Raw genomic sequence first — 24,717 nt, 5'->3', positions numbered from 1 at the left:
AGATAGCAGACAGAGAAAGAAAAACAGTAAAGGAGAAGAAAAAGAGGGAGACATGGCAGTGTAAGAAGAGAGGAGAGACAGAAGGTAAGCCTGGCAAGACTGAGAAAGTAAGCCAAATCAGGAATGTCCATGCAAGAAGCTTTTTACTTCTCTCATTTCTCACTTTGTTGTGCTTTGGTTAAGTGGTATAAGCACATAAATACAGCATCATTATTCAGTACTTTTACATCAGCCCTGAACTTTTCTGGGTACAGACAAGGGGCAGCAAATGGAAGCAACTAAAACTGCAGCTGAAACAGGCACTCTGCAATCACTGCCACACTAGTAACACATCATTTGATAATAGCATTGTATTTAAAATTATTGTCATCCTACAGTAAGCATAAGGAAACAATATAGTGACTGAGAGGATGACCTTGCTTCCAAGATACCTGCCTACCATGTTTTTAATGGTTTTCATTAATTTCAGTGGTACACTTGTTCACGTCGTTGACAGTGATCATAAGAGGAAGAAAAATGGCAACCATTTCAAGCACTAGGCTTTGTGTTTCTCTTTAAAAGGAAGTGAAATAGTCTCACAGTGCCCTCAGGTGGTGTAAATTCAATTCTGTCCTATTGTCTTTTCTAGAAAGACAGCTTTGTAAATAACACTAATCTTCAGCAGCCTGGATGAATATGGAAGGAAGTTACACAGGAAGGCAAAGCACAGCATAAGCAGTTTTGCTTCCAAGGAAGGCTCTGCTCTTGAGTGTTTTGACAACTCCCGATTTTTAAAAATGCATTCTTTGATCATTTGTAAATATCTGTGGAAGAAATCTAACAAATCTCCCAATGAAAACTTAAATAACATCATTACTGATTATAGGAACAAAGACAGATAGAAGGAGAGAGATTTAGAAAAGAAGCTAAAACCAGAAGGGAGAAGAGGTAATGAACTCTCTAAGAGCATTTCAGAAGAAAGCCCAAGATACGTGTTAAAAAACAAACCAAACCAACCCCAAACAGATAGCTTCTGAAATATGTTCACATGCAAAATTGCTTCATAGTGAGGGAAAATGCATAGGAAACCAGTATATGACAAAATTGTCACTTAACTGAAACTTTGTCATTTCTAGTGAGCCTTCCAAAGGCTGTCATTGCCAAAAATATATTCCTGATGTTCAATCTTAGGTGATAAATTGCATTTCCTCCCTGACAGAAGAAATTAAGTCTGAAGAAATCAGTTCCCTGCAGACATAGGGCATCTTTAATGTGCATCAGTCCAGTAAAATTTTTTTGTTACCAAGAGTAGCTACGTAACATTAATTTTATTTAGCTGTTTTACGTCTCCACATTCAGGGTAATTCCAGTATCGTATATCACACAACTAAACGTTTGCTGTATGCCCAGAATTTATCACTGGTTTATGTCTTCTTTAAAGAAATGTGACAAAATCCTCTGATCAACAACAATTAAAAGGTTTTCCAGAGATTCTGTAAGATTATAATCTGTTGTTCTACTGGAATACTCTCTAAGGGATGGCCTGTCATAGTACAGATACCAATATGTGCACTGAAGGTGATGGGAATCACATCACTAAACATGGTTTCAGCAAAGAGCATCACTGCAGCATAGCTTCATCGTATTGTCTGTCCAGTTTTGTCCTATTGTCTTTCTAGAAAAACAGCCTAGATAGAGCAAGCACCATGGTTATAGCAGCCATGGATCTGACTGATCTGCTGTTCTTCCGCTCATATCAGAAGGGCTCCACTGTCCTTCTGCTTGTAATCACACTCTGGTCCTACTCCTGAATTGGCTCCACCAGTGCACCTTAAAGCATTCCCCAGACAGCACAGAAGAGCAACTTCCAGACTCTTCCAAAACCCAAACAGGACAAATGGGATCTGAATCCCACTGGTCCTTCAGTTCCTATGCAAATGACAGTTCATCTTCCTTCCACTGTGATTTGGGAAACCCTCCTACCACTCTGAAGCTGTGTCCCAGGAAATGCTGTGCTGACCCTTCAGTTTTCTAGTGATCACCTCCAGGGTTCCTGAGGGTGGCCAGAAGATTTGCTGTTACAAGTTTAGCAGCTGTCTCTACAAACTGTACCCTTCAGAGAAAAACAGCGTGAGCTTCTCACCCAAAGCCATCCCTACACTCCCCTGCCTACTTGCAGTAATCACTAATTGCTTATTTTTTTAACCTCGCTTGTACATTCAGAAAGGGTTTTACTAACAAAACACTTCTCTGTAGCTCAGAGAGAATCAATAGTACTTACAAGCACACTCTTTATTTATTGGCAATTTACTCCTGAATTCCCCCATCTAGGCTATCAATAGGAAAGCAATCTCTTTATAGTACTAATGACTTGCGGTAAAGTATATACATCTGTTTAATACAAATAAGGGCAAACGATTTTCCAGTCTTGGTTAGATAAAATAGAGCTCACAAAGGCTTATCTCACTTAGAAAGAATAACTTGTAGCCTTCTCTCATTAAAAGGATAAACTATTAGAGTGGAGACAAGTAGGAAAAAAGCTCATTGGTGGAACAAGGGATGGAAGAGAGGGGGTTAGTGGACACTGAGGTCTGATGTGACCCAAGAAGGCAATGCTCCTAACAACAATCTGTCATTGGCAAAAGAAAAGCAACATGTAGAACAGGGCTCCCAGACAGAGGGGGAAGAACAGCAATGACAACAGCAACGACAACAGCAACATATACAATCAAAGACCAGGGAACTTGAGCAACACCTGTGATCTACTGGAAGCTGCACTGGCAATTCAGTCAACCCTAAACCGACTCCTGGCTCCACTGGAGGAGGAAATCCACACACAAAAAAGCTGCCCACCTTGTCATTGTGTGTCCCATGAGGTGCAACAGAGAGATTCAATCTAAGCAGTTACCAATATTGGTTTTGTTCTAAGAAGTTTCACCTGCAAAAATGCTGTTCAATTGCTTGTCCTAAATAAATTATATATATTTACATCCATGCTATTTTCAACCAATGACCACATTTACAGCAGTGGTTGGCAATATTAACATGCTAAATAATGCTTTCTTTAAGCCTAATTCATGTTTCCAGAGCTTCAAAAACTTGTTGCTTAAAACCAAAGCAGACCAATGAATTCATACAGAGGTGCTGAAAACTTCCTGACGATACCTTCAAAATCACACTCTAGTCTTCAGCAGAAAGAAGTTGTTTTGAAAGGACTCATGTAGACAACTCCCTCTACCCCAATAATTCACAAAAATGAGATTAAAGCCTTAAAAAGAGAGTAAACCCAACAAAGGCACAAGGTTGCAATACATTCTGAGCCTTTTGCTTTTGTTCATTCTTAAAGGCAGAGAGTCATCTAAGTGTTTGATAGGCTTCCCATCAAGGCATGGGTTAGGAATCATAGAATCATAGAATCACAGAATAGTTAGGGTTGGAAAGGACCTCAAGATCATCCAGTTCCAACCCCCCTGCCATGGGCAGGGACACCTCACACTAAACCATCCCACCCAAGGCTTCATCCAACCTGGCCTTGAACACTGCCAGGGATGGAGCACTCACAACCTCCCTGGGCAACCCATTCCAGTGCCTCACCACCCTAACAGGAAAGAATTTCCTCCTTAGATCCAATCTAAACTTCCTCTGTTTAAGAATAAAAAATAAAGATTCAACTTTTAGGTCAAACTATTCCTAGAGGAGAAGGGGGAAAAAAAATAAAAAGGATGAGACAAAAATGTTTGACAGCTTCAGCTTTCTATTGAGCTCTTTTGCTAAGCCAGGAAAACTCTGAAAGCCAAATAACCTCTTCACACAGCCACAACCATTCATTTGCAGTAGACAAACCATAAAAAAAGCTCTGAAACTTGTCAGGAAAAGGGAAGCAGTATGGCACAAAGTAATTGCTTGTGATTTCCAGAATTAATCTCTTATCTAGGAAGGGCAAACCACAGAAGGAACAGAAAAGTGGTCCTTCTCCATGGCATCATGCTCCCTCTCCCAGTTTTAGGCACAGACAAGCTCCAGACTATCATCATACTGAATTCCGCTTTGCACCAGCAATCTATCTATTATATTTACCAGGCAGCCCTGGAAAAAACTAAGATTTCTGACAGAGGCAATTTGATGAATGGGTTACCGGTGCTGTAGTCACAGTAGTGCTGGAGTAACCTCGCTTACTTTGCTTTTCTATGGTGACAGCTCAGAGAAAACAGCACAGGATTTAGTCCAGCTTGGCTTGCTGCAAGCTACACCCGCTCTCAGAGCGGTGTTGCTGTGGGCAGGCTCTCACCAAGCCCAGCCGGCTGCTGCCTCTGCCCCAGCTGCAGCACATGCACGTGTCTTGGAAGCGGGATGATACTCCAAAAGGCAGAGGATACGTGAACTTCTTGGCTGTCTGAAAACATCATAAAACTCAACTACCTAGATGATAAAATAACTAAACTTGCTGCCTACTTCAGATGCACTGCAGACAGAACGACCCACAGGAAAGCTCCACATCTGCTTCCAGGTTTGCTTTATCAAAGACAGCTTTTTGCTTTCAGCCACTTCATCCTTTGCTAGGAGCTAAACAGCTCTCATTTACCTTTGCAACCAAACCTCTTCTCCAGACCTACCACAGTCACAAGCTCCTCGGCACACTCTGGACCTTTGCTGTCTTCAGGACAAACCCAGCAAAGGACACCACGCTCAGAGACAAGCAGAGACACATGCTGGGAATCAGCAGTGGCTACAATGGGAGCAACATTCGCACTGACAGGGCACAGTCCCTCAGCACCCAAACCAGGCACACAGGAGCAAAGGCCCAGGCTGAGCCTAAAGAAGGCTCCTAGGGCAGGGGTTAAGGCTGTGGGAAAGAGGCCTCAGGTGGGGCTGGTTTAGGGCCAGTCCGGGGCACTCAGGGCCTGGCAAAGAAATGGCCAAACAGCAGCAATATTCTGGCTGTGATCACAGAACAGTTTTGGTTGGAAGGGACCTTCAAAGGTCATCTAGTCCAAAATCCTGCATTGAGCAGGTATCATCTAACTCTTTATCAGCCCAGAAGGGTGGAAACAAAATATAAACCCTTTATTACAGAGAGGGTTTTTTTCAGTTTTACAGCACAGGAACTGGGTTCTGTGGAGGGGGAACTGCAGCCCTCAGTTGCAGGACAGTTTGCAAATGAGTTTCTTAATGCACTGTAATTAATTCTCAAACATCACTGACAAAGGACACAAGGCTACAAACTTTCCAACTAAGAATTCCAGACTTAAACATCACTGGGGTAACTAGCACAGAGACTCTGTAATGACTTCTTGTTAAGCAGAAGAATGATACAAGATTTAGGAAAATACTCCTTTCAGCATCACAAAAATAAATGTAGCATTAGAGCAAATTGAAGTCTAGGTATAGACTATATAAGGATATAATTTGGAGCATTGTATAAGAAAGCTCTACAAATACAGACTAGCAGCAGTTGTTAAAAAGATAGCACCTTTTGTAATGAGCGACTGCAAACAAAAAAACCCAGGCAGCTTAAGCACAGACTCTTGCATGAGGGCACATTGTTGCCGGTTTTCTTTCTGTATCTTCGGGGAACTGATTTTCACACAATCATGGAAAGTTTCTTTATTTATTGGACATCATTGTACAAACAGAATTACTCACCTGGCCTTCACACACAAAAAGAAAAAAGGAAAAACTCTATTTCCTTTCAGATATGTTGCCCTTGATGACAAAGCACAGCATCCGTAGATTTTATGCATGAGCTGACATTTCTCTCTCTATTCCTTCCAACTATGGCTTGCAAGGACCCCCCCAACCAGCTGCTTTTCTGCACTGTGCATTCTGCTCCCCATCAGGGTTATTCTGCCAGTGGATTCAGTTTTAAGGAAATGTCCTTGTGAGCAGAAAAATGCTTGATGTATGAGCAGGGCAGGGGAAGCCAGGGAGGTCACAGACTCCTCCGGGCCCTGCCTGGGAACCTTTCTGTACTGTGTGCTCTTCCCCCTTGCTCAGAGCATGCAAGAAAGCTGACGCTGGCAATACATGATGGGGGACGGGGGGTGTGTGTGTGTGTGCAGTCTGCCTTATGCCTACATGCAGACCTGGAGTGAGGCTTTGCCCTGAAATGGAGTCACAGAACCAGCTAGTTTGGAAAAGACCTTTAAGATCATCAAGTTCAACTGTTGCCCCAGGAGTATGTTCAAAGAGTCAAAACTGCCAGGTACATGTGACTTACCGGTGGCTATGCTGGCAGCCCTCAGGCACTGGAGCGGATTGAGCATTTCCACCTGCAGATGCACCTTGCTAGGGTCTGGTTTCCTCCACAGCTGCCCTTTGCTCTCCTGAGCTCTGTGTGTCTCTCCAGAGGAAGGATGAAGAGACAGTGCATGTGAGTGGGCAGAGTAACAGGGAAAATGAAACAAGAGAGTTTGAGAGGAATTGTTAAATCCGATGCCTTGTTACATAGCTGATTGTCTTCTCTCTCTGGAACTTCACCCTGGTCTGCAGTCTCAAGCGAACAGAGGACAAGCAGCTAAAAGGCTTTGTTGAAGTGGCCAGGCATGCACCATCCTAGAACTCTTATCCTTTGCAATTTCAAAGCCATGGGAAAAAAATTCTGCAAATCCCTTTCCTACATGTGAGTCTAAATCCTGCCACAGCTGTATGAAATGTTGGTTTTATTGTGCCCTAAGTATGATACTGTGGTAATACCTTACTTTGAGGCAATAGAATAATTTTTGCACCTTTTACATTTTCCACATTTCTGTTACACTGCTCTCAAGGTCACGCAGTTTCTCTGGTGTGCCACTCCATACTGATGAGGACCCTCAGTTCTGCACGATTAGCATATTTCCATTTTTTTGTGCCAAAGATCGTAATGAAAAATATTAAATATGGTCTTTCCCAGAACATACATCATCCTGTGAAGATGTTTCGACAGAGATCATCTAGTCTAAAATGTCTTTGTTTTCTAGTGACTACATTATTAGCCCCAAACTCCTTTCGTTTTTAAACGAAAAGGGTTTCTTTCAGGTACACTATGAAGCAGCAGCAGGATTCATAATGCCAGGAACACAGGCAGACAGCGTGTTCACGGGGCCTCAATGTGGATTTCCCTGTTCCGTTGCACTAACTCCATGCAACAACAGTGTTTCCCCAGCATCATCCTACCTCCACCAGCAGCAGAACAATTCAGGAGAGGACGCACTTTGGAGTAATGGGCAATACAGCAATGGATTCGTCCATGTGCAACGCATCTGCCTGCTCTGCAGTCCATAAAAGTGAGACGGAAAGGGGACGCGTTACAGCCCGTAACTGTGAAACACGGACTAGCCTTATTCCTAGCTCGTTTTCTCTCAGCACGAAGCCTCACAGACACTTTCAGCTGCACAAAAGCTACAAGAAACGGTACTTTGCTTGTCTGCATGACAAAAGGGAGAACCGGAAGGTCAAACGGAACTTGTCCGAAGTTATTTGTCCTGCTGTATTTAATACTGGACAATGTACTGTAAGACTCCGAGTGTGCCGCAGCGCGTAAGTCTCAGACAAGTTTCATGTTACTAATCTCAGTTTTGCCTTCGCGCTCGTTGTAAGAAACTTTACTCATGTCAGGGACAAACCAAAACGATCTTCAATTCTAAGCGGTGTAAACGGATCCTCTGCCCAGGCTGGAACTGCACCAAAAAGCGTCCGTGAACCTTTGCCATCAACCACAGTCCTATGAGCCCCGGCCTGGCTGCACAGCCGGAGGGCCCGGCGCCCCTTTCCCGCAGCCGCGTTCCAGCAGGGACCCCCGCGGGCGCGTACGTGGTGCTCCCCGGGCCGCGACTCGGCCCAGGCCCCGTCGCGCCGGGGGCCCGGCGCCCCTCCACATTGCCCGGCGCTCGCCACAACCCGCCCGGTCCCGCAGGGGACCGAAGACAGCGCCGGGGGAGGCGGAGCGGTTACGATCTCGGCGCGGGGCAGAGCGGCCGAGCGCGGCGGCCCCGGGGCAGCGCCGGGGTGCTGGGAGACGGGGCCGCCAGGGGGCGCCGGCAGCCCACGGCGGGAGGCGGCAGGGCCCGGGGAGCGGCGGGGGCAAGGCCGGTCCCGCGGGGCGGACACCCCCCCCCGGCCGCTCTGTGCGCCCGCTGCGGGCGGGGAAGGGGCGCCGGGGCCAGCGCTGCCCGCGGCCCGGTTTGCTCCGCCGAAATTAACCTCAAGGAAGCGGCGTCTCGTACAGCGAACGTGGCGTGCCCGCCGCCCGAGCGCGGTTAGAGCTCCCGGGGCCGCCTGCCATCAGCGCAGCGCACCTGTAATCAGAAACGGCTCCGGGCCGTTTACTTCCACGTCAGTAGGGCCTCTGCCAAAGCGGTGTTGGCGGCAGGCGGCGGACGCGGCGCGACGCCCGCTAGCACCGGCGGAACGCAGCTCCGGCGCCGCTGCGCGCAGTGCGCTCCCCGCGACGGCCCCCCCACCCCGGGTTCTTTCACCGAGGTCACCCAGGGCGGGAGGAGCGGGAGGCGGACACCCGCGGCCGAGACAGGAGCCGACGGAGCGCCCTGGCCGGGAGCAGCCCGCAGCCGCCACGGGAGGGTGCGGCCCGCGCCGAGAGGAAGGGGCCTGGCGGCAGCGGGGAAAAGCAGCACTGGGACCGGGGGAGGGACACGCAGCACCCGACCAGGGGAAGCCGAGAGCCGGGGCCGGGCGGGCGGTGCCGGTCCGGGGTTCCCGCGGAGGGCGGCGGGGTGGGGAGGCCTCCGTCGGTGCCCCCCTTCATCGGAAGGCCGGCAGAAAAGACGCGAAAGCGTTTTCGTCGTGCGCGGAGTCTGCAGATAACCCCCGCATGTTTCCACCTGGAAAAACGCGAGCTGATTAGATTGCGGGAAGGTCAATGAGCAGGACGAACGTACCGCTAACGTGCTACGGGCGTCGCTGATGACAGATACGGATTATCGGCCGGTCTCAGAGTGCTGATTTAGCTTTCACCCGAAGATGAGAGCGGGACGCATCGGCTCTGCCCCTCGGAACTCGCACGGCCGGGCTGGCCGGGGCTCAGGGCAGCGGCCCCCAGGAGCCCCGAAGCGGCCGCGGGTGCCTGAGGCACTCGGGAAGCGCGCGTCGGGAAGAGGGAGAGAGACGGACACGGTCACGGTCACCGGGGCAGCGGGGAGCTCCCCGGCTCACCCTGTCCTGCAGCCCGCAGGCGCGCGCTTACCCTGTTCCGTCGGTCCCGTGCGAGGCAGAAGAGTACCGGCGGAGCCGGCTCCTCGGGAACGGTTGCTTGTGCGTGGTGAATGGGTTAGCGCCCGGGCTGCCTCACACTGGCGGAGCCGAAGCGGCCGCTGCTGCCGATGTGCGCTCGGAGGCGGCACCCCGCGGGCGGGGAGGAGGACGCGTTCCATCGCCCCGGGCACCTCCACCGGGAGGACCCCGGACCTCTGCCGCGGAATCCCGACGGCGCGCGGCCGGGGGAGGCACCGGCAAAGGGAGACAGCCCCCGGCGGGGCGGTGCGATGGCTCCTGCCCCCCCCCGCCCCGAGACGGGCCAACCCCGCGTCCCGGGAGAGCCGGGCGGGTCCGCAGCCCTCGGGGAACGGTCGCGCCCCGCCGCCGGGCTGCCGTCAGCACCGACCCTTCCGCCCAACCGGAGGCAAAAGGCCAGCAGAAATGGACAAGGGGACAAGGGGCTTCGTGAGGAGCGTGATAAACCCTTTACTACTCCTTGTTGCTGCTGTTTGCAACAGGGAGAGGAAAAAGCGATGAAGTCGTTTATTAAACCTTCTTTAGGGCAGCGTCATTTTTAATCTCACGTTTTCACGTTAAGCAGTTTACGAGGATGCACATAACAAGACACACACGGTGTTACAGCATGTCCAACTTCAGCGACCGAAAATAAAGACCATTGATCGAGCCCGAGTAAACACTTCCCAAACTTAACCGACATTAGAGCTGCTGGTTCAGGCTAAACGAAACCCATTTACCTGCAAACGGTTCTGATGACAGACATCGCAACAACCAAGGGACATCGCGTTTTAGTAAGTGGTCTGATGTGGCAAAGCCGATTCATGTTCACTCTGAACACTTGGAAAAGTTTTAGTTCCCCACTTGTCGTTAATCTTTTCCTTGGCTAACAGTGCAACAGGAAAGCAGGAGCCGGCGGCTGTGAGACGACAAGGAATGCGCTTCAAACCCCGGTCCCGGGATTAGTTTCTGTTGAGACCTCAAACCCGAATTCTTCTCTTGGCAAGTGCACACATACTCGATTAAGAAGAATACCTACGGTAGTTTTATTTGTGCGAACGAGCTTCGTTCCGCGATGAGGTGTCGGCCGTTCCTCCTCCCCATACCGAGCGCCGTACGTCCCCGCCAGGCCTCTCCGGTGCTGGCGGCGTCGGGCAAAGCCCACTGGGCGCAGCCGCTGTTCCCAGCACGAAAACACCGCTTTCAGCCCCGCGCTACAGACATCCCACTCTAACGCAAGGCAACAGCTGCCGCGCCCTGGGAACCGATGACCGACACTGAGGCGAGCGGGCCGGGAAGCGAGGCGCTCGGGGGGAGACCTGCCCGGCGCGGCGCTCAGCGGCCGCCTCCGCGGCCTTCCCGGCCCCGCCGCAGCGGGAAGGTCTCCCGGAGCCGAGCCCTTTCGGCTCAGCGGGGCTCCCGCCTCCCAGCGAGGTGCCCGCCCCACGGGAAGCGCCCGCCGCGACGCGACGGGAGAGGAGCGGCGCTGACCCCGGCGGGTGCGGAGCGGAGCGGAGCGGAGCGGACCCGCGCGCGGCCCTGCTGCGCGGCCACGTGCGGCCCCTGCGCGCTCCCTCGGCGCCGGGGTCCGCCCGGCCCGGCGGTGACGTGTCGGGGTGGGGGCGCTCGGCGCCCGCCGATTGGGCCGCGGCGCCGGCGCGGGGAGGTGGCCGCCCAATGGGCGCGGAGCTCGCCGGTGCCCGCGCGGTTATCTGCGCCCCGGGGCGCGGCGCGCAGGGTCCCCGCCGCCGGGACACGCGGCCGAGGCGAGGCGCGGAGCCCGTCCCAGCGGCGCTGGTCCCGTCCCGGCCGTTCTCCCTCCCGACCCCGGGCCCAGCGCCGCCGCCGCAGCCCGCCGGGACGCTCCGCCGGCGGGGCACTCCTTTCCCCGGGACTCCCACCTCTGCCGGGTCGCTGCGCGGCCCCGAGTTGGCTGTCGCCGCTCTCCAGCCTGGACGTTCGTGGTGCGCGTCGCCGAGCGGCGGGGGCGGGCGGAGCTGCGCCGCTGTTCCCCTGCTGCCGGCAAACTTTGGTACTTGCTGCTGCGTTGATACCGCCCGCAGAGGAGGGACTGTCCCGCCAGAGCGGGGCCTCGGGGCTGCAGCTGCCGGCGCGGTTGGAGACGGGCCCGCGCTCTCTGATGACCACCAATGTTAGCGGTGGGGCAGATGGATGCTAATCGCCAGAGCGCGTTCGTCCTCAGCAGTACGCCGCTGGCCGCGCTGCACAACATGGCCGAGATGAAGACCTCCCTCTTTCCCTACGCCCTGCAGAACCCCTCCGGCTTCAAGGCGCCTGCCCTGGGCGGGCTCAACACACAGCTCCCCTTGGGGACGCCGCACGGAATAAGCGACATCCTGGGGCGGCCCGTGGGCTCCGCCAGCAACCTGCTGGGCGGGCTGCCCCGCATCAACGGGCTGGCGGCCTCGGCGGGGATGTACTTCAACCCCGCCGCCGTCTCCCGCTACCCGAAGCCGCTAGCGGAGCTGCCGGGGCGGCCGCCCATCTTCTGGCCGGGAGTGGTGCAGGGCTCTCCCTGGAGAGACCCCCGGCTCGCCTGTCCCGGTAAGTGCGCCCGGTTCCAGCGGGGAGCGCGGCCTGGGGCGGGCGGGCGCGGTGGACGGGGCGGCCGCCGCGATCCGGGACTTCCCTGCACCGAATCCTGCTCGGAGCCAGCTGAGCCCGAGGCAGCCTCGCAGCAGTTCGGGCCCTAGGATGGGACCGGTGCAGACCAGAGCTCTGACGGAGCCGTTTCTCCTCCGCTTTCAGCTCAGGCGGGGATGGTTTTGGACAAGGACGGCAAGAAGAAACACTCGCGCCCGACTTTCTCCGGGCAGCAGATTTTTGCTTTGGAGAAAACCTTCGAACAAACGAAGTACTTGGCCGGACCGGAGCGGGCCCGCCTCGCCTATTCCCTCGGGATGACCGAGAGCCAGGTGAAGGTAGGTCCTGCGGGCGCGCCGGGCCGGGCCCGGGGTCCCTCTGCAGACGCCGGGGCAGCGCGGCAGCTCCTGGCTTCGGCAGCGATTGTCACCGACCAGGAGAAACCGCAGCCGCGCGGCTCGTTTGTTTTAAAATCAGCCGTAATTTAAATTACGTTTGGATATCGGATAAGGATTTTAGCCCAAGTTCTACACAAGCTGTTTGGTCCTCAGAGTGCTTCGTGTTGCAAGCGATATAGGAAATATTTATATATATCAGAAACCCACAAACAAACGAACGAACAAAATCCAAAACCAGAGCAAAAGCAAACCAAAACCCAACAAACCCAAACACACAGAAAAATTAAAATCCAGCCCACAAACATAAAAAAAAAAACAACAAAACGAACAAACGGAAACCCAGATAAACCCTAAACAGAGAACTCTCCCCAAAACCTCAAAAATAACCCAAACCCCTCCCCAAAACGCCGGGCAGGTAACTGCTTCCCTCGGGTCAGTTTTCAGGGCAGATGCTCTCCAGCAGTTGGCACGGCTTCCCCTTGCATAACCACACAATTAGCTGGCAACGACTTGAGGCGCCCCGGCCAGTTGAGATGCGCTGGGAACCCATAAAACTTATTTTTGTGGCCACCGTATCTCGTTTTCCACCGAAACCGCCGCTTTTACCGCTGCACGGCCCCCGCTGGGGACGTCCGCGGGGTGGTCATCGGGGTAGGGGTGTTGGTGTCCCCAGCGCGTCACCTTCCGCTGTTGTCGCCGCGGCGGGACGGGGCAGCTCGGCACGGGGGAGGGTGTCGGGTCCCGGGGCGGCGGGACTGAGCCGTGCCCGGTGCCGGTGCCCAGGTCTGGTTCCAGAACAGACGGACCAAGTGGCGGAAGCGGCACGCGGCGGAAATGGCCTCGGCGAAGAAGAAGCACGACTCAGAGACGGAGAAGCTGAAGGAGAGCTCGGACAATGAGGACGATGAGGAGTACAACAAGCCCCTGGACCCCAACTCCGACGACGAAAAAATCACGCGGCTACTGAAGAAGCACAAACCCACGGCCCTGTCCCTGGTAAGCCCCTGCAGCACCAGCTCGGATACCTTGTGAGGGCCCCGGCGGGATGGCAGAGCGGGGCGTTGTACAGCCCAAGATGTATGTGAGATGTATATATATTTTTTACAGAATAAGTTATGAAATTATTTTCTCTCTCATCGGTGTAAATTTCAAAGGAATTTTTTCCAGCGTTTTGGGGTTTTGTTTCGTGTCCCGTTGAGGTCTGCTCCTCTTTCTTTTCACCTTCTTGCAGGTTTCCTTCTCCTAACAATCAGATTTTGTTACGTTTTCTATGGGTCGCCAAATCCAAGCTCAGCCACTTTGTATATAGTAAATTTCAGATTTTGTGCTGTATATTTCTAGTGTAAAAAACGGCTGTTTTCTTTCAGTCCCTCCCTCTACTATGTGTTTTGGCGGTTTGGTTTCTCCTGCCTCCGGATTTTATGCTTAATAATATCAAAAGAGAGAAAACAACCCAAAAAAGCACTAGAGGAAAACGGACACTTGATTTTACACTGGGATCAAATAATGTCTCTACGCGGGTTGGAAAGACTTTGTATAAATCAATAAATTATTTAACAAGCTTCTCCTTCAGCGTGTTTCTTCCCGCATTGCCTCGGTTTGGGTCGTGGGGCCGCGCGGCTTCTGGCCTTCGCTCCCTCGCCTGCGGGCTCGGACCGGCACGCCTGCCCCCGCCCGGCGTTCCCCTGCTCCTCCGCAGTGGTGGGGCCGTGGTCGGGCGCTCCCTCCGGTACCGCCCCCCCGCCCGCAGCTGCGTGCCCGGCCCTGCCGCTCCGCGAGAGGACGAGGGTGCGCTGGGGTCGGTGGGTCGAGCCGGGCACTGCCTCACGGGAACGCGGACCTGGGCCCCCCCGGGCCCCCCCGGGACGGAACGTGCAGCCCGAACCTGCCGGGTGCAGGGGCCGTGGCAGCCCCGGCTCCCAGCACCCAAACCGCTTCGGTGGCTGCTGGCAGGCGATGCGCTGCGCCCCGAGGAGGGGACGCGTCCCACCGCGCTGTCCAGATACCGGCCGCTGCACAAGACCGGGAGGCGAACGCACTTTCCTGGCGGCGGGCTCCGCAAACAGCGACCTCCCGCCTCGCGGCCCCCGGCCCGCCCCCGGCACTGGCGGCCCTGCACGGGGGGTCACGACATGCCCGTAACGAGACCCAGGTAACGGGGCAGCCGTCGAGCTGCCATGCCGCTGCCCGGGCACGTAGGAAGCGCAGCGGGTGCCAGCCCCTAAGCGCGCTGCCTTTTAGCCGTTTGCTTTAATTTAATGAATAAGACACTCTGTTCCTTCCGCCTCCGAGCTGCTGCTTCGCAGCCTGAACAAAAGCAACGGCCACTCTGCGGGCCAGCCGCGCTCCACCGGCGGAGGACAGCGCCCCTGGGGACGGCCGTGACACGCTCCGGCCCCGCGGGCCGGGTTTGAGTCCCTGTGCTGCCCGCAGCCGCCTTCCACAGCACTGGGCCGGGTTTGCGCTCCCGGGCTCCCTGCACCGTGGGCGGCTGCGGCCTCTGCCCGCCAGCCCGACGGGAACCGAGGGCTGCGGCCCCGCTACCGACCGCCGCTGCTCCCCGGTGGCTGCACGGGGTCCGCGGCCCCGCGCGGCGACGTTCCCTGCCCGCAGCTCCGAGGCGGCGGCCCCGGCCTGCGTCGGGACAAATCTCGCTAAGAGGAAGGGCAGCAAAGGCTGTGACCGGCGCCTTCCCCCGCCGGGACCCCCGGCCCGCCTGTGCCGCTCCCCCCCGGCCGGTGGTCGAGCTCGTCCTGTTTTGTTTCCCTCGGACCCGGGCAGCTCCTCGGCTCGGGGGACGGGACTGGGGGTCCTGCAAATCGTTACCCGCTGAGAGCAGGGCCTGCCGGGACCTCGCTCGAGCTGCACCGCGGTCACGGACGGAGCAGATCGAGTTTATAAACTGCGGCTGGGCTCTGAGCACTCCGAGACGGGCCGCTGCAGCCGCAGCCACGACCCCGAGCCGACCTCCCGGCTCCTGAGGGGAAGCGACCAAACAAAGCCCACCCGCGTCTGGAGGTCGGATCAGTCACACCCGCGGCTCTGCCTGCCGGGGAGCGGAGTTAAAGCGGCCCGCGGAGCCCGCGCACCTGCGCTCGGGGATGCCCGTTCGGCCTTCCGCGGAGTGGGGCCCTGGGGCTGCGCGGAGTCCGACGGCGGTCGCGGGGCCGGACCCCCCAGGTGCGGTCGGGAGCGCTGCCGGTGACGGCCCCGCCCGGGCGTCTCTGAACGCCAGAGCTGCGTTTTACGAGTTCCTGCGGGCTCAGCCTGAGACTCGTCGAGTCACTGTGACCGCTCACCCCCACCCAGCGCCTGCGGCCCGGCGGGGGCCGCACTGACAGCCGCCCGCTCCACGGCTGTGACGAGCTGATCTGTGAAGGAGGCTCCGTCAGGAGCTTGACCGGGCAGCGGGTTTTCGGCACCCGGGGATAGTCACGAAGGAGCTTACGACGGCAAATTCATCGAGCTGCTGGGCGCTGGCATCTCCTGAGTAGCTCACAAAGTCAAGTAACTCCCCGTGCAGCAGCACTCCAATGCAAACTCCAAACCGTCTTTTCCTCAGTTTGTCTTGTGTTTTGATTAATCCTACGAGCTGCATTCTGCAACACGGGTTCCCATCTGAGAAATACCCCGTTAACTGGCAGGAGATTAAAAGGTAACTCATTAATAAGAAATGTGACAATTAAATAATTTCCCTGTAGTCCCCAATGCCCAAATTAAAGGGACAGACACAACCACATTCACCATGATTAGTTTTATTGCTTGAGAACCAGAGTACTCGTTTCTAAAGGCCTTCGAAGTTATCATGAGTTGAGTTTGCTTAAATAGAATTACTGTGTGGTTATAATGCAACATGGCACAACGACGATACAGAGCTGCAACACCCGCTGGGCAACAGCGCTTAGAGAAACCCAGCTCGTACTGCTGAGAACACACTCTGCAAGCAGACATCAAATCATTTTCAATGGTAGTGATTTATACCAAAATCAAGCATCAATCTAATGCCATCACGCAGTCCATGAACTCTGTAGTGTTCTAAATTAAATCAATAAAACATACATTTGTGTTTCATCAACAGACTCCCTAATTACCTTTTAATGTTTTATTTAGTGGTGGGAGAAAAATGTCCGTAACAAGGTTATATTATAGCTGCACCGAGCTACTAACCAGGAAAATTTACAGTTGTTTTTTTTTTCTTCCTTTAACACTGTATAAATACAGTCTGTGTCCAGTACAGCTGCTACCTGAAGCAGACTATCATTCTCTTCTCCCGTGCTGTTATTGTTTCAATATAGAATACTTGGCACCATAAACAGTAACAAAAGACAGACAAAACCAGTTTACAAAATTCTGGAAAGTTACACCCAAACCTAGCTAAGAACTTCACATTCAATCCTTAATATTACATAGAAAGAAGGGATTATAGGAGTAACAAAGTGAAACTGCTAATATATGTGCTATATAGTATGCTATATATATCTGTATCCAGGATGGCACTGCTATATATTATTTATTATATAAATGTTGGCTGTTGATGTACACTTAACTGAACCTGCTAGGACTCGGACACTAACTGCTGATATGGCACTCTCAAGCATTCATATTGGAAAGTATATTTAGCATAAGTTTTGGTCAGGTTTATAAATTATTTATATATCTGTGTATATATACACATACATACATATATATACACACACATATATGTATGTATAGAAAGCAGCTGCTGTGTGATTCAAAAACCATGTAACATGGCAGTATAGTAAATAACATGAGAAAAAAATTATAAAAATGAAAACCAAAATACTAAAACTAAAAACACAAACCATAAGCCTTGGTCAACAAAGAAAATACCATTTTAAAACCATTGATAGCTCTATCTATACAATCCAATGTACAAAACCCCAAAGTGGTAAAGATATATAATGTTAGGCATGACACCTTTAGAAGTTCATAATATGCTTTTCCACATTGACAAACACTTACTAAAAGTTGAAAGTCGTGAAATCTAAAATACAGAACATCTCTGCTGTCTATTTAGAGTTTTGGCAACAGAATCGTGACATATATATAAAAAATAATTCCACGTTTCTACTTGATGTCACATGAACATACAAGACAGTGAGGTATGTGAGGCTTTTCTCGAACAGAGTCCGGATGCTGAAGCATAGTGTACGATCAGCAGTCTAAAAATGTGGCACTCGGGACTTGATTTATCAATACAGCTGTTAGGATTAAGTGTTTCGGTTTGTGGCGTGCTCCTTCCCTCCTGCTACAGGCTGGCTTCACGGAAAATCTTCTCGTTCCGTTGGCATCTTTTTCCTGTTGCAGAATTGGCAGGTTTTTAAAAAGAAAAATAAACACAGGGGAAATGTTGTAGAGAATATAAACGTAGAGGAAAAAAAATGATATTTACCACCACATCACTGCACGACACAACACTTGTGCACATTTGCAATAGGTTTACCTGCCCCAGCAGCTATTCGAAAGGACAGGAACACAGGCTGCAGCAAGTCAGGGAAAAATAGAAGTTACATGTTTGAAATGGAAACATTATGTTTTTACAATCAGCAGTAAACACAACAAAAATTCCTCTACGACTTGCAACAAAACAGTGCAAGCATTTTTCTGATTAATCTAGCTACAAAATGCACAGGAGAACTCTATCATCTCCCTATAGATCTCTGCTCTCCTTGAAGTCAAAGGGGAAATTTGCCCCTGATTTCCACAGGAAGAGGCTCTGGTTTTAGACACAACTCCCCCTTATCACTGATTGCATCAGCTCCACTGCAAGTGCCTGCTAAAAGATCTGTGTTAGGTACACTAGTGACAAGGGAAAGAGATTTCTGGTTGTGAGCTGGCTGCCCTGCAGCGGCTGACACCCTGAGCTTCCCATTTCACTGTAGCAGTGAGTAAACTGCTGTAGTTTAAAACCTGACTTGGGTGTATCTGGACAAATATCTTAAGCACATTCTTCCTTAGAACAACACCACTGTCTCACAAGAACTCTTGAGCACGAAAGTAAATACAGCCATGTTATTTGTGAATTTGGACGCATGCATACACATGCGGTTACCCACTATCCATCACTGAATTAACATTCAAGAAGCTTAGTGCTGTCTGACACATTACCACTATCATATACTTTACAAGTTTCTACATGAGTTTTTATAGGTCTCATATTGTTTTAATTTGGGCTTTCAGAGCTTTCCTCCTCCTCCTTGATCAGCCTTTTTCAAAGAGAGCAAACACTCAGTTTGGCTGGATTCCTGACTGTGCTTCCCACCTGGTACCTGCAGCAGAGAAGATTGTTTGTAAAATTCTGTCTTGGAGTTTTACTAATGAGCAGCAAGGCACCAACTTCATGGAATCTATGCCTTGGAAGCAATTTTAATAACCCAATAAAAAGTGGGTTTTCAACTACAATGAAAATACTTCTGTTTTACAGCAAGAGTCGTAAGTGCACAGACAGCTGCTGCTCCTCTTCATTTTTGTATTGTATCATGCTTCCAGCCTAGAGCATATCATCCTGTTCTTTATTTCATACAAGTGCCTGCTCTAATATACTGTCTGCTTTCTGCTGAATTCAACTTTAAAACATTTTTAAGTCTTTAAATTAAAAACAGGACAGAGGTATAGTTGACTTAAACATAGAGTTAACAGAAACTAGTGCACATATTCTTCATCCTCATGAGAAAGACTTAGAAGATACAATCTAAATGTCTGTTTTATTTACCTTGTGATCCCCCATGCAGACATTAGGCCCAATGTGGTCATATATTACTATCTTCTCATCATTTTCTGACTAGTTAAAAGAAAAAGAAACACAACAAACCCCCAGTCAGTGCAGGCATTCTCTGCATTACACACACAGAAAGAAAACACAGAAATGATTTATGCAAATAGTTCAAACCAGCTTCTGAGCAAAGCAACATTAACACATCTTCGCTTGGCTTCTTCAGAGAAAGACCACATAGAGTGAGTTTTTATGTCCAGTGCTGTTTGCAGTCATTTGTGTAATTTGTCCATGCAAATTAACTCAAAAAATCACTGCACCTACTCCTTGCTTCTGGGACCTCAAGACATTTTAACACTTGGGTGGATGAAATGAATGGCTTGGGTATGATGCATCCAGCCTTCTGCCAGGGACGTGCAGTCAGTGCCTTTGGCCAGTCCTTTTTTTAAGAACAACACACAATTTTTATTGAATGAGGTGCGATAGATGCTGTTCTTCAAATTAAATGCAATCAATATTGCCTTCTAAGAGCATTTGATTTCACCATATAGGTGATTTTAAATGTTCGGAGAAAGGAATGAATTTACAGTTTATGAGTATAATCTTTAACCTTTCTATGAGACACATTTCTTCATGTGAAAAAAAACATCGACTTTAAGAAAACCAGCAAGTGAAAGATGACATTCCTCCAGACTCCATTATGAATTACTTTCATTTTGTTACATGTTGAACTCTATCCTTATGCACTGACTTCTTTAGCATTTGTAACTTAATGAATAATAAAACATACTCATCTTTCTGTCACTTGCAATAAATGCCATTTTGAGAATCTGTTTTGATTCTCAAGCACAATACTTCAGGAATAAATACAAAAGCATTGCCATACAAGACAATTTCTTATTATGCTGAACAATTCCTATGAGCTAATTAAACCTGCAATCTGCACACTCTCAAGTCTCTAATACAATCATAGATGTGCTTTAAAGCAGTTGGCAATACTAATTTATTTTGTACAAAACAGTCAAGACTTTCTCATCTGTAATCAGTCAAGTTTACTAGGCATTAACTTTATATAAACAGTAGCATTTAGGACTATAAAGTTAAAACTGAATTATCTTTAATGCGGTAAGGAAGCTTAAGGTCAGATTTACTTTATAGCATGGTTGTCTGCCAAAAATATAAAAACATAACCTTCTGTATTGTATGCATGAGCACTTTCCAATATTTCAAGATCATAATGCCACCAGCATCGGAAGTGGGGATACATTCATCAAAAGTGACTTGATAATTTACAAAGGCAGCATAAAATTGTGGATTTTCAACTGCATAATCTTTAGACAGATAAACAAATTACAGCGGTGCACAAGCAGAAACAATATACACTTGGCTGAGCATTCATTACTTCATGCTATCAGGCATCAAGGCAGCTCCCTAGCAGTGGGCAACCTTTGGTGTTTTAGGGCTCAGGAAGCATAAAATAACATGATGGTGAGGTAACCGACCATGGCATGATAGATGATGTTGCATGAAAGCTGTTTACAGCCCATGTCTGTACAATCTGTAATGCCTACTGTGGAGCTGAGCACACTGTACAGTGTGGCAATTTGTGCACCCTATCCTTTCTTTACATGGGATTAAAATGCAGGTTTACCACAGTTTTGTTTGAAATAAAATATAGAATTGCTAAGCGAGAAAAAGAAATTGTTTATTTGCCTATAAGAAAAATGAATACAGCAAAATAATTACCTGCCTCAGAATATTCAATACCTAGCTACAGCCAAAAATTCTTTACAATTTCATATATATTTGTATTTGAAGAATTTGTCATAGTGTAATGAGTTAATTAAAAGCTGCTATTACTTTCTTCGCAGTTCCTTTTAAAGCTCCAAAGCCTCTGCAATGGAGTAAATTCTCAAAGGCAAGGCAAATACTGCTTGCTGTGCAGAACCACAGAAACCTGTAAGGTCATTTTGCCCTTTCCTCTATCACTTCAGCATTATTTTCTACTGAATATTTCCATTAAGTTTTATGGGCCAGACTTGCAGACTGGTTTTGAGCTGTGGAAGCTGGCTCCTTTCTCTGTACAAACTCCCTGAGGGAAGCCACTGTGCTAGTGTGGCCTCATCCCCAGCTGCAACCTTGGGTACACGCTTCTGGAGATGTCCCACGCTGCAGGCTCAGAATTTGCAAAAGCAGGGACAAAATTCTATGCATTTTTAAATGTAACTTTGAAAGAGCCAACCATTGGGCTTCTGGTCCATGGAGACTAAGAACTGGGCTGAGTGACCTCACAGTTACACATTTCTGCAATGCTCTAACTTGGCTTTCCTTTGTTTAATTTTCTCCCATTATATCCAAGTTATACCCCCCTAGATAATCTGAAAGAATTCCTTTCCCTTTGTACTGTTTACACTCTTCAAGCCTTTGTGTACACTTCTATCTCCTTATTCATAGCTTTAAAAAAAAATCTTCCCTCATTGGCCACTCTTTCCATGGTTTTAAACCTTTGTTCTTTAGGAATTTCACAGGCACCAAGTACTAGCTTTGATATTTTGGGTAAAGTCTCACTTATGAAAAGTCCAACAAGATCAGATAACACTGATTTTGACATTACTATTTAAAGCTTATGTTCCTCTCAGCTCCACAGTATTTTAATTAAATACTGTAGTACAGGCATTGTCTAAAGTTCTGGGTGAAGCTTCGAGCTCTCGTGCAGACACTTCTTACACATTACAATAAGTGAGGAAGTACATTGAATGGAAATTTGAGTAGCTATGGAAAAAATGTTCTCAGCCTTTCAGTGAGTTATATACTGCAAAGCAAACAGTCTAATCTTGAGATAAATAACCCTGTGATGAGAGAAACAGAAGGTTATAAACTTCAGGAGAGCAAGTTTCAAGGGTTTCGTTAATCTAAACAGAAGAAAAACGAAGCCATGAAACTGCAGAATATGGATTTCTTTGCAAAGATGATTTTCTGCAATTCGCTCCCATTAAACTGCATTAGTTATACCAGCAACATACAGACAGACACATGGCAATTTTGGGTTTGGTGAGTCTGTTCTGTATCCGACAGTCAGATAGTCTGGTTAGCAGGATAACCTCAACACTGCAAGTCACAGCACATTCACCCTCCTGTTGTGCTTGTGGCCACGGCTGGCACAGGAGGGAAAGCTTAGTGCAGGGCAGAAAGGCCTGGGTGAGATCTCCTGATATCATACATGATTTCCTGATACGTTCTTGGTCCTTTACAACAGCTGGTACCTAGTATAAACAGGACAGCTCCGCAGCTACTACAAGCAAGCATACAGGAAAACCAGAGGCAGTGTGAGCTGGCTCATGTAACTGCTGACCTGGTTCAGTGTTTCCAAGGAAAGGAAGAGAGCAGAGGGCAGTAAGCAGGAGAGAGAGAAAATGAGGGAAAAGGAAAATTGGAAGGCTCCTGACCTCTGTCTAGATCAACCGTGGATGGAGCATCACCAAGTTTACCTTACTGCTATACATTAAAACCCCAAGAGGAACTATAGGTTCTAAAAATGTTGTACAATGGTATTTTTAAAGCTCCAGTGGAATGTCCAAATCGAGGCACTTAATAAATGTACCAAGGTTATGAGCCTACCTGTTGGAGACTCTGCCTTCATTCAGGGGACAGTGATAGGAAATTTGGCCTATCTAGGAACTAACATATTCTTAGGATATCCAGTTCTCACCATCAGCAACAGAAGGAACTTAAATCTACCACACTTGTAACTTGGGTCCCTCAAGCTGCTGCCACACAGGTTTTTCTTTCAGTAGCATTACTCCTCAGTCAGCAGCCACTCCTGCTTCTGTCTGTGTCTGAGCTGAAGCCTTAGCAAGGGCTGCTCATGCTGCTGTGCAGTGGGCTAGGGACTGATGGGGTTTTATTTTCTGCTATTCTTGTTTAAAAAGAGGCAGGTTTCCCAGTAGCCTGCACCCCAGGGCAGCACTGACACACACAGGTGAGACCACAGCAGCCAGTGCCGGCAGCTAACCTACCACAAGAGGCGTTTGTGACAGCTTGGGCTTTGGTAATTGCCAACGGGTCAACTGGGACAAACCTGCATTCTTGGGTGGGAGGCACTGGAGGCATAACAGTTAGTTACTGCCATGGTAAGCTGTCTTAGCTTGGTGTTTGCTACAGGCAACTGAAAATCCAGGAACAAGCAGAAGTGTATCAGCCCTACCTACCTTTGCTGAAGATAAAACATATATGGAGCCATGGCGTGGCTGAAGGTCTGTACTTACTTTCAGAATGAGCTCCTTGGCTGAATGGGACATCAGGATTCTGTCACACCAGGCTGGACATCTTGTATTCATGTACTGCTTTCCCTGGCTGGAGTCCTCGCTGTACGGGTAACTGCAAACAAATCACAATCACAGCCATCAGCAACTCTGTGGAAGCAGCCAAAAACCTCTGGCTCAACCAACCACATTAATTAAAAGGTGTCACTGGCAAAAAGCAGCTCTTTTAGACTCTTCTCATGTTTATCATCCTTCTTTTCTCCTCCCCCTTTCTTTCTCCTGTGCTCTTTCTCTATTTCTCTTCTTATATCTACTACTCTTCTTCGGGCCAACATGTTAAGACACATACAGTCTCTGAACTCTTCCCTCCTACTTTTCAGTTTTGCTTGTGAGAGTGTTCAAAGACAGAAAACTACCTGTGTGAAGGTATGAAAATCATTTCAACAACTCAAGCCCAGAGCAGGCTGCTGGCTGCGACTATGGAAAATAAATAGAAGATGAAACAGGAAACCTATGGAAAAACAAGTTCATCTCACAGGATTTGTTTGCAGGATTCTCTCAAGGATGGCTATCCAGGAATGTTTTAACAGAAAATGGTTCGGAGCACTGGGATCTCTGCAGCTGTACACAACGCCCACCTGTATGGATACTCTGAGCTTGACAGAAGGGAAGGTATGACACAAAAGCAGGCTCTTAAGGGGATTTCTGCAGAGCCAAGGAATTGGGAATATGGTTTAAGGACAATGATACTGACTACATAAAGTTCTGTACCTTTACATGAAACTGTGTTAACAAGATGCAAATTATTCTGTAAAGGCATCTGGAATAGAAGCTGATTAAATGGTAGTTATGCTGTGGGGTCACTGTAAATGTGCTATGTGATCTCCAGTGCGTTATAACTTACCTTTAAAAGGCAACAGAACCTGTTTAATTTAACTTACAGAACAGTCAGAAGTAAGCTAACTCAACATGCCTATGTGAACCCGCAGGCTGAAATCACCTAAAGGATCTAAAGTGGCAACCTCCGGTTCAACCGCTGGGAGCCTGAGGCCAAAGATTTCATCCTTTTATCCAAATGTTTGGTATGACAGAACTTTGAATGTGATGATGGCTCGGCATGCTGCAAGGCCCTCTGTTTTTCCCAGACCATTTCCAAACTGACATGGGGAAGCAGCCAAAGAGAAGTTTGGGGGAAATCCAGGGTGTTTGTGACTCAATTTCTTGAATATTGGTCCTGAATGAAGTTTATCCTTGATGAATACATCATAAGGCTGATGCCTGTTATCTACGCATGTATGTTGGGTGTATTTAAAATGACATTAGCATTTTCTTCTGCTCATCACTTTATTCATAAGGGAAATATGAGGTTTTCCTGACGTATGTTAAGAAAGCATTTCTGGCATTGTAACAAAAATGTTTGCATGCTTGAAGAGAAACTTATTTACCACCCTACTTGGTGGGATGCTCTGAAACTGAGAAATACAGCTTTCTACCAAATGGGTTTACAAGCTACACTGCCATTAAAAAGATTAGCCAT

At 49.4% G+C, this 24,717-nt stretch overlaps 3 protein-coding genes across 4 annotated transcripts in view; 1 reads left to right on the top strand and 2 right to left on the bottom strand.

Annotated features, from left to right (window-relative positions):
* The window catches only part of LOC136011342 (opsin-VA-like), a 39,772-nt gene extending 30,370 nt beyond the window's left edge, over positions 1 to 9,402 (bottom strand). The window contains exon 1 of the mRNA XM_065672987.1: positions 9,158 to 9,402. Within this exon, the coding sequence (XP_065529059.1) occupies positions 9,158 to 9,344 (187 nt within the window). The 5' untranslated portion in view covers positions 9,345 to 9,402. The remainder of the gene's footprint in view (positions 1 to 9,157) is intronic.
* Positions 9,403 to 10,932: 1,530 nt separating this feature from the next.
* NKX6-2 (NK6 homeobox 2) lies at positions 10,933 to 13,750 on the top strand. The gene is made up of 3 exons (XM_065672984.1): positions 10,933 to 11,748; positions 11,953 to 12,125; positions 12,969 to 13,750. Exons 1-3 carry the CDS (start codon positions 11,334 to 11,336, stop codon positions 13,215 to 13,217), a joined length of 837 nt encoding a protein of 278 aa, XP_065529056.1. The 5' UTR covers positions 10,933 to 11,333; the 3' UTR covers positions 13,218 to 13,750.
* Positions 13,751 to 15,924: 2,174 nt separating this feature from the next.
* The window catches only part of INPP5A (inositol polyphosphate-5-phosphatase A), a 215,545-nt gene continuing 206,752 nt past the window's right edge, over positions 15,925 to 24,717 (bottom strand). The window contains exons 13-16 of one of the 2 annotated variants that reach the window (XM_065672510.1): positions 23,184 to 23,295; positions 18,919 to 18,987; positions 17,599 to 17,686; positions 17,416 to 17,504 (exon numbers count right to left, since the gene is read on the bottom strand). In XM_065672510.1, the coding sequence (XP_065528582.1) occupies positions 17,606 to 17,686; positions 18,919 to 18,987; positions 23,184 to 23,295 (262 nt within the window). In that variant the 3' untranslated portion in view covers positions 17,416 to 17,504; positions 17,599 to 17,605. Of the gene's footprint in view, positions 17,505 to 17,598; positions 17,687 to 18,918; positions 18,988 to 23,183; positions 23,296 to 24,717 lie in introns of both variants that reach the window. The other variant, XM_065672509.1, reaches the window with a different exon arrangement.

Source organism: Lathamus discolor, chromosome 3, assembly GCF_037157495.1.
Source record: "Lathamus discolor isolate bLatDis1 chromosome 3, bLatDis1.hap1, whole genome shotgun sequence".
Classification (NCBI taxonomy): Eukaryota; Metazoa; Chordata; class Aves; order Psittaciformes; family Psittacidae; genus Lathamus; species Lathamus discolor.
The sequence above is the reverse complement of the archived record's forward strand: the minus strand, read 5'-3'. Positions and strand labels throughout refer to the sequence as shown.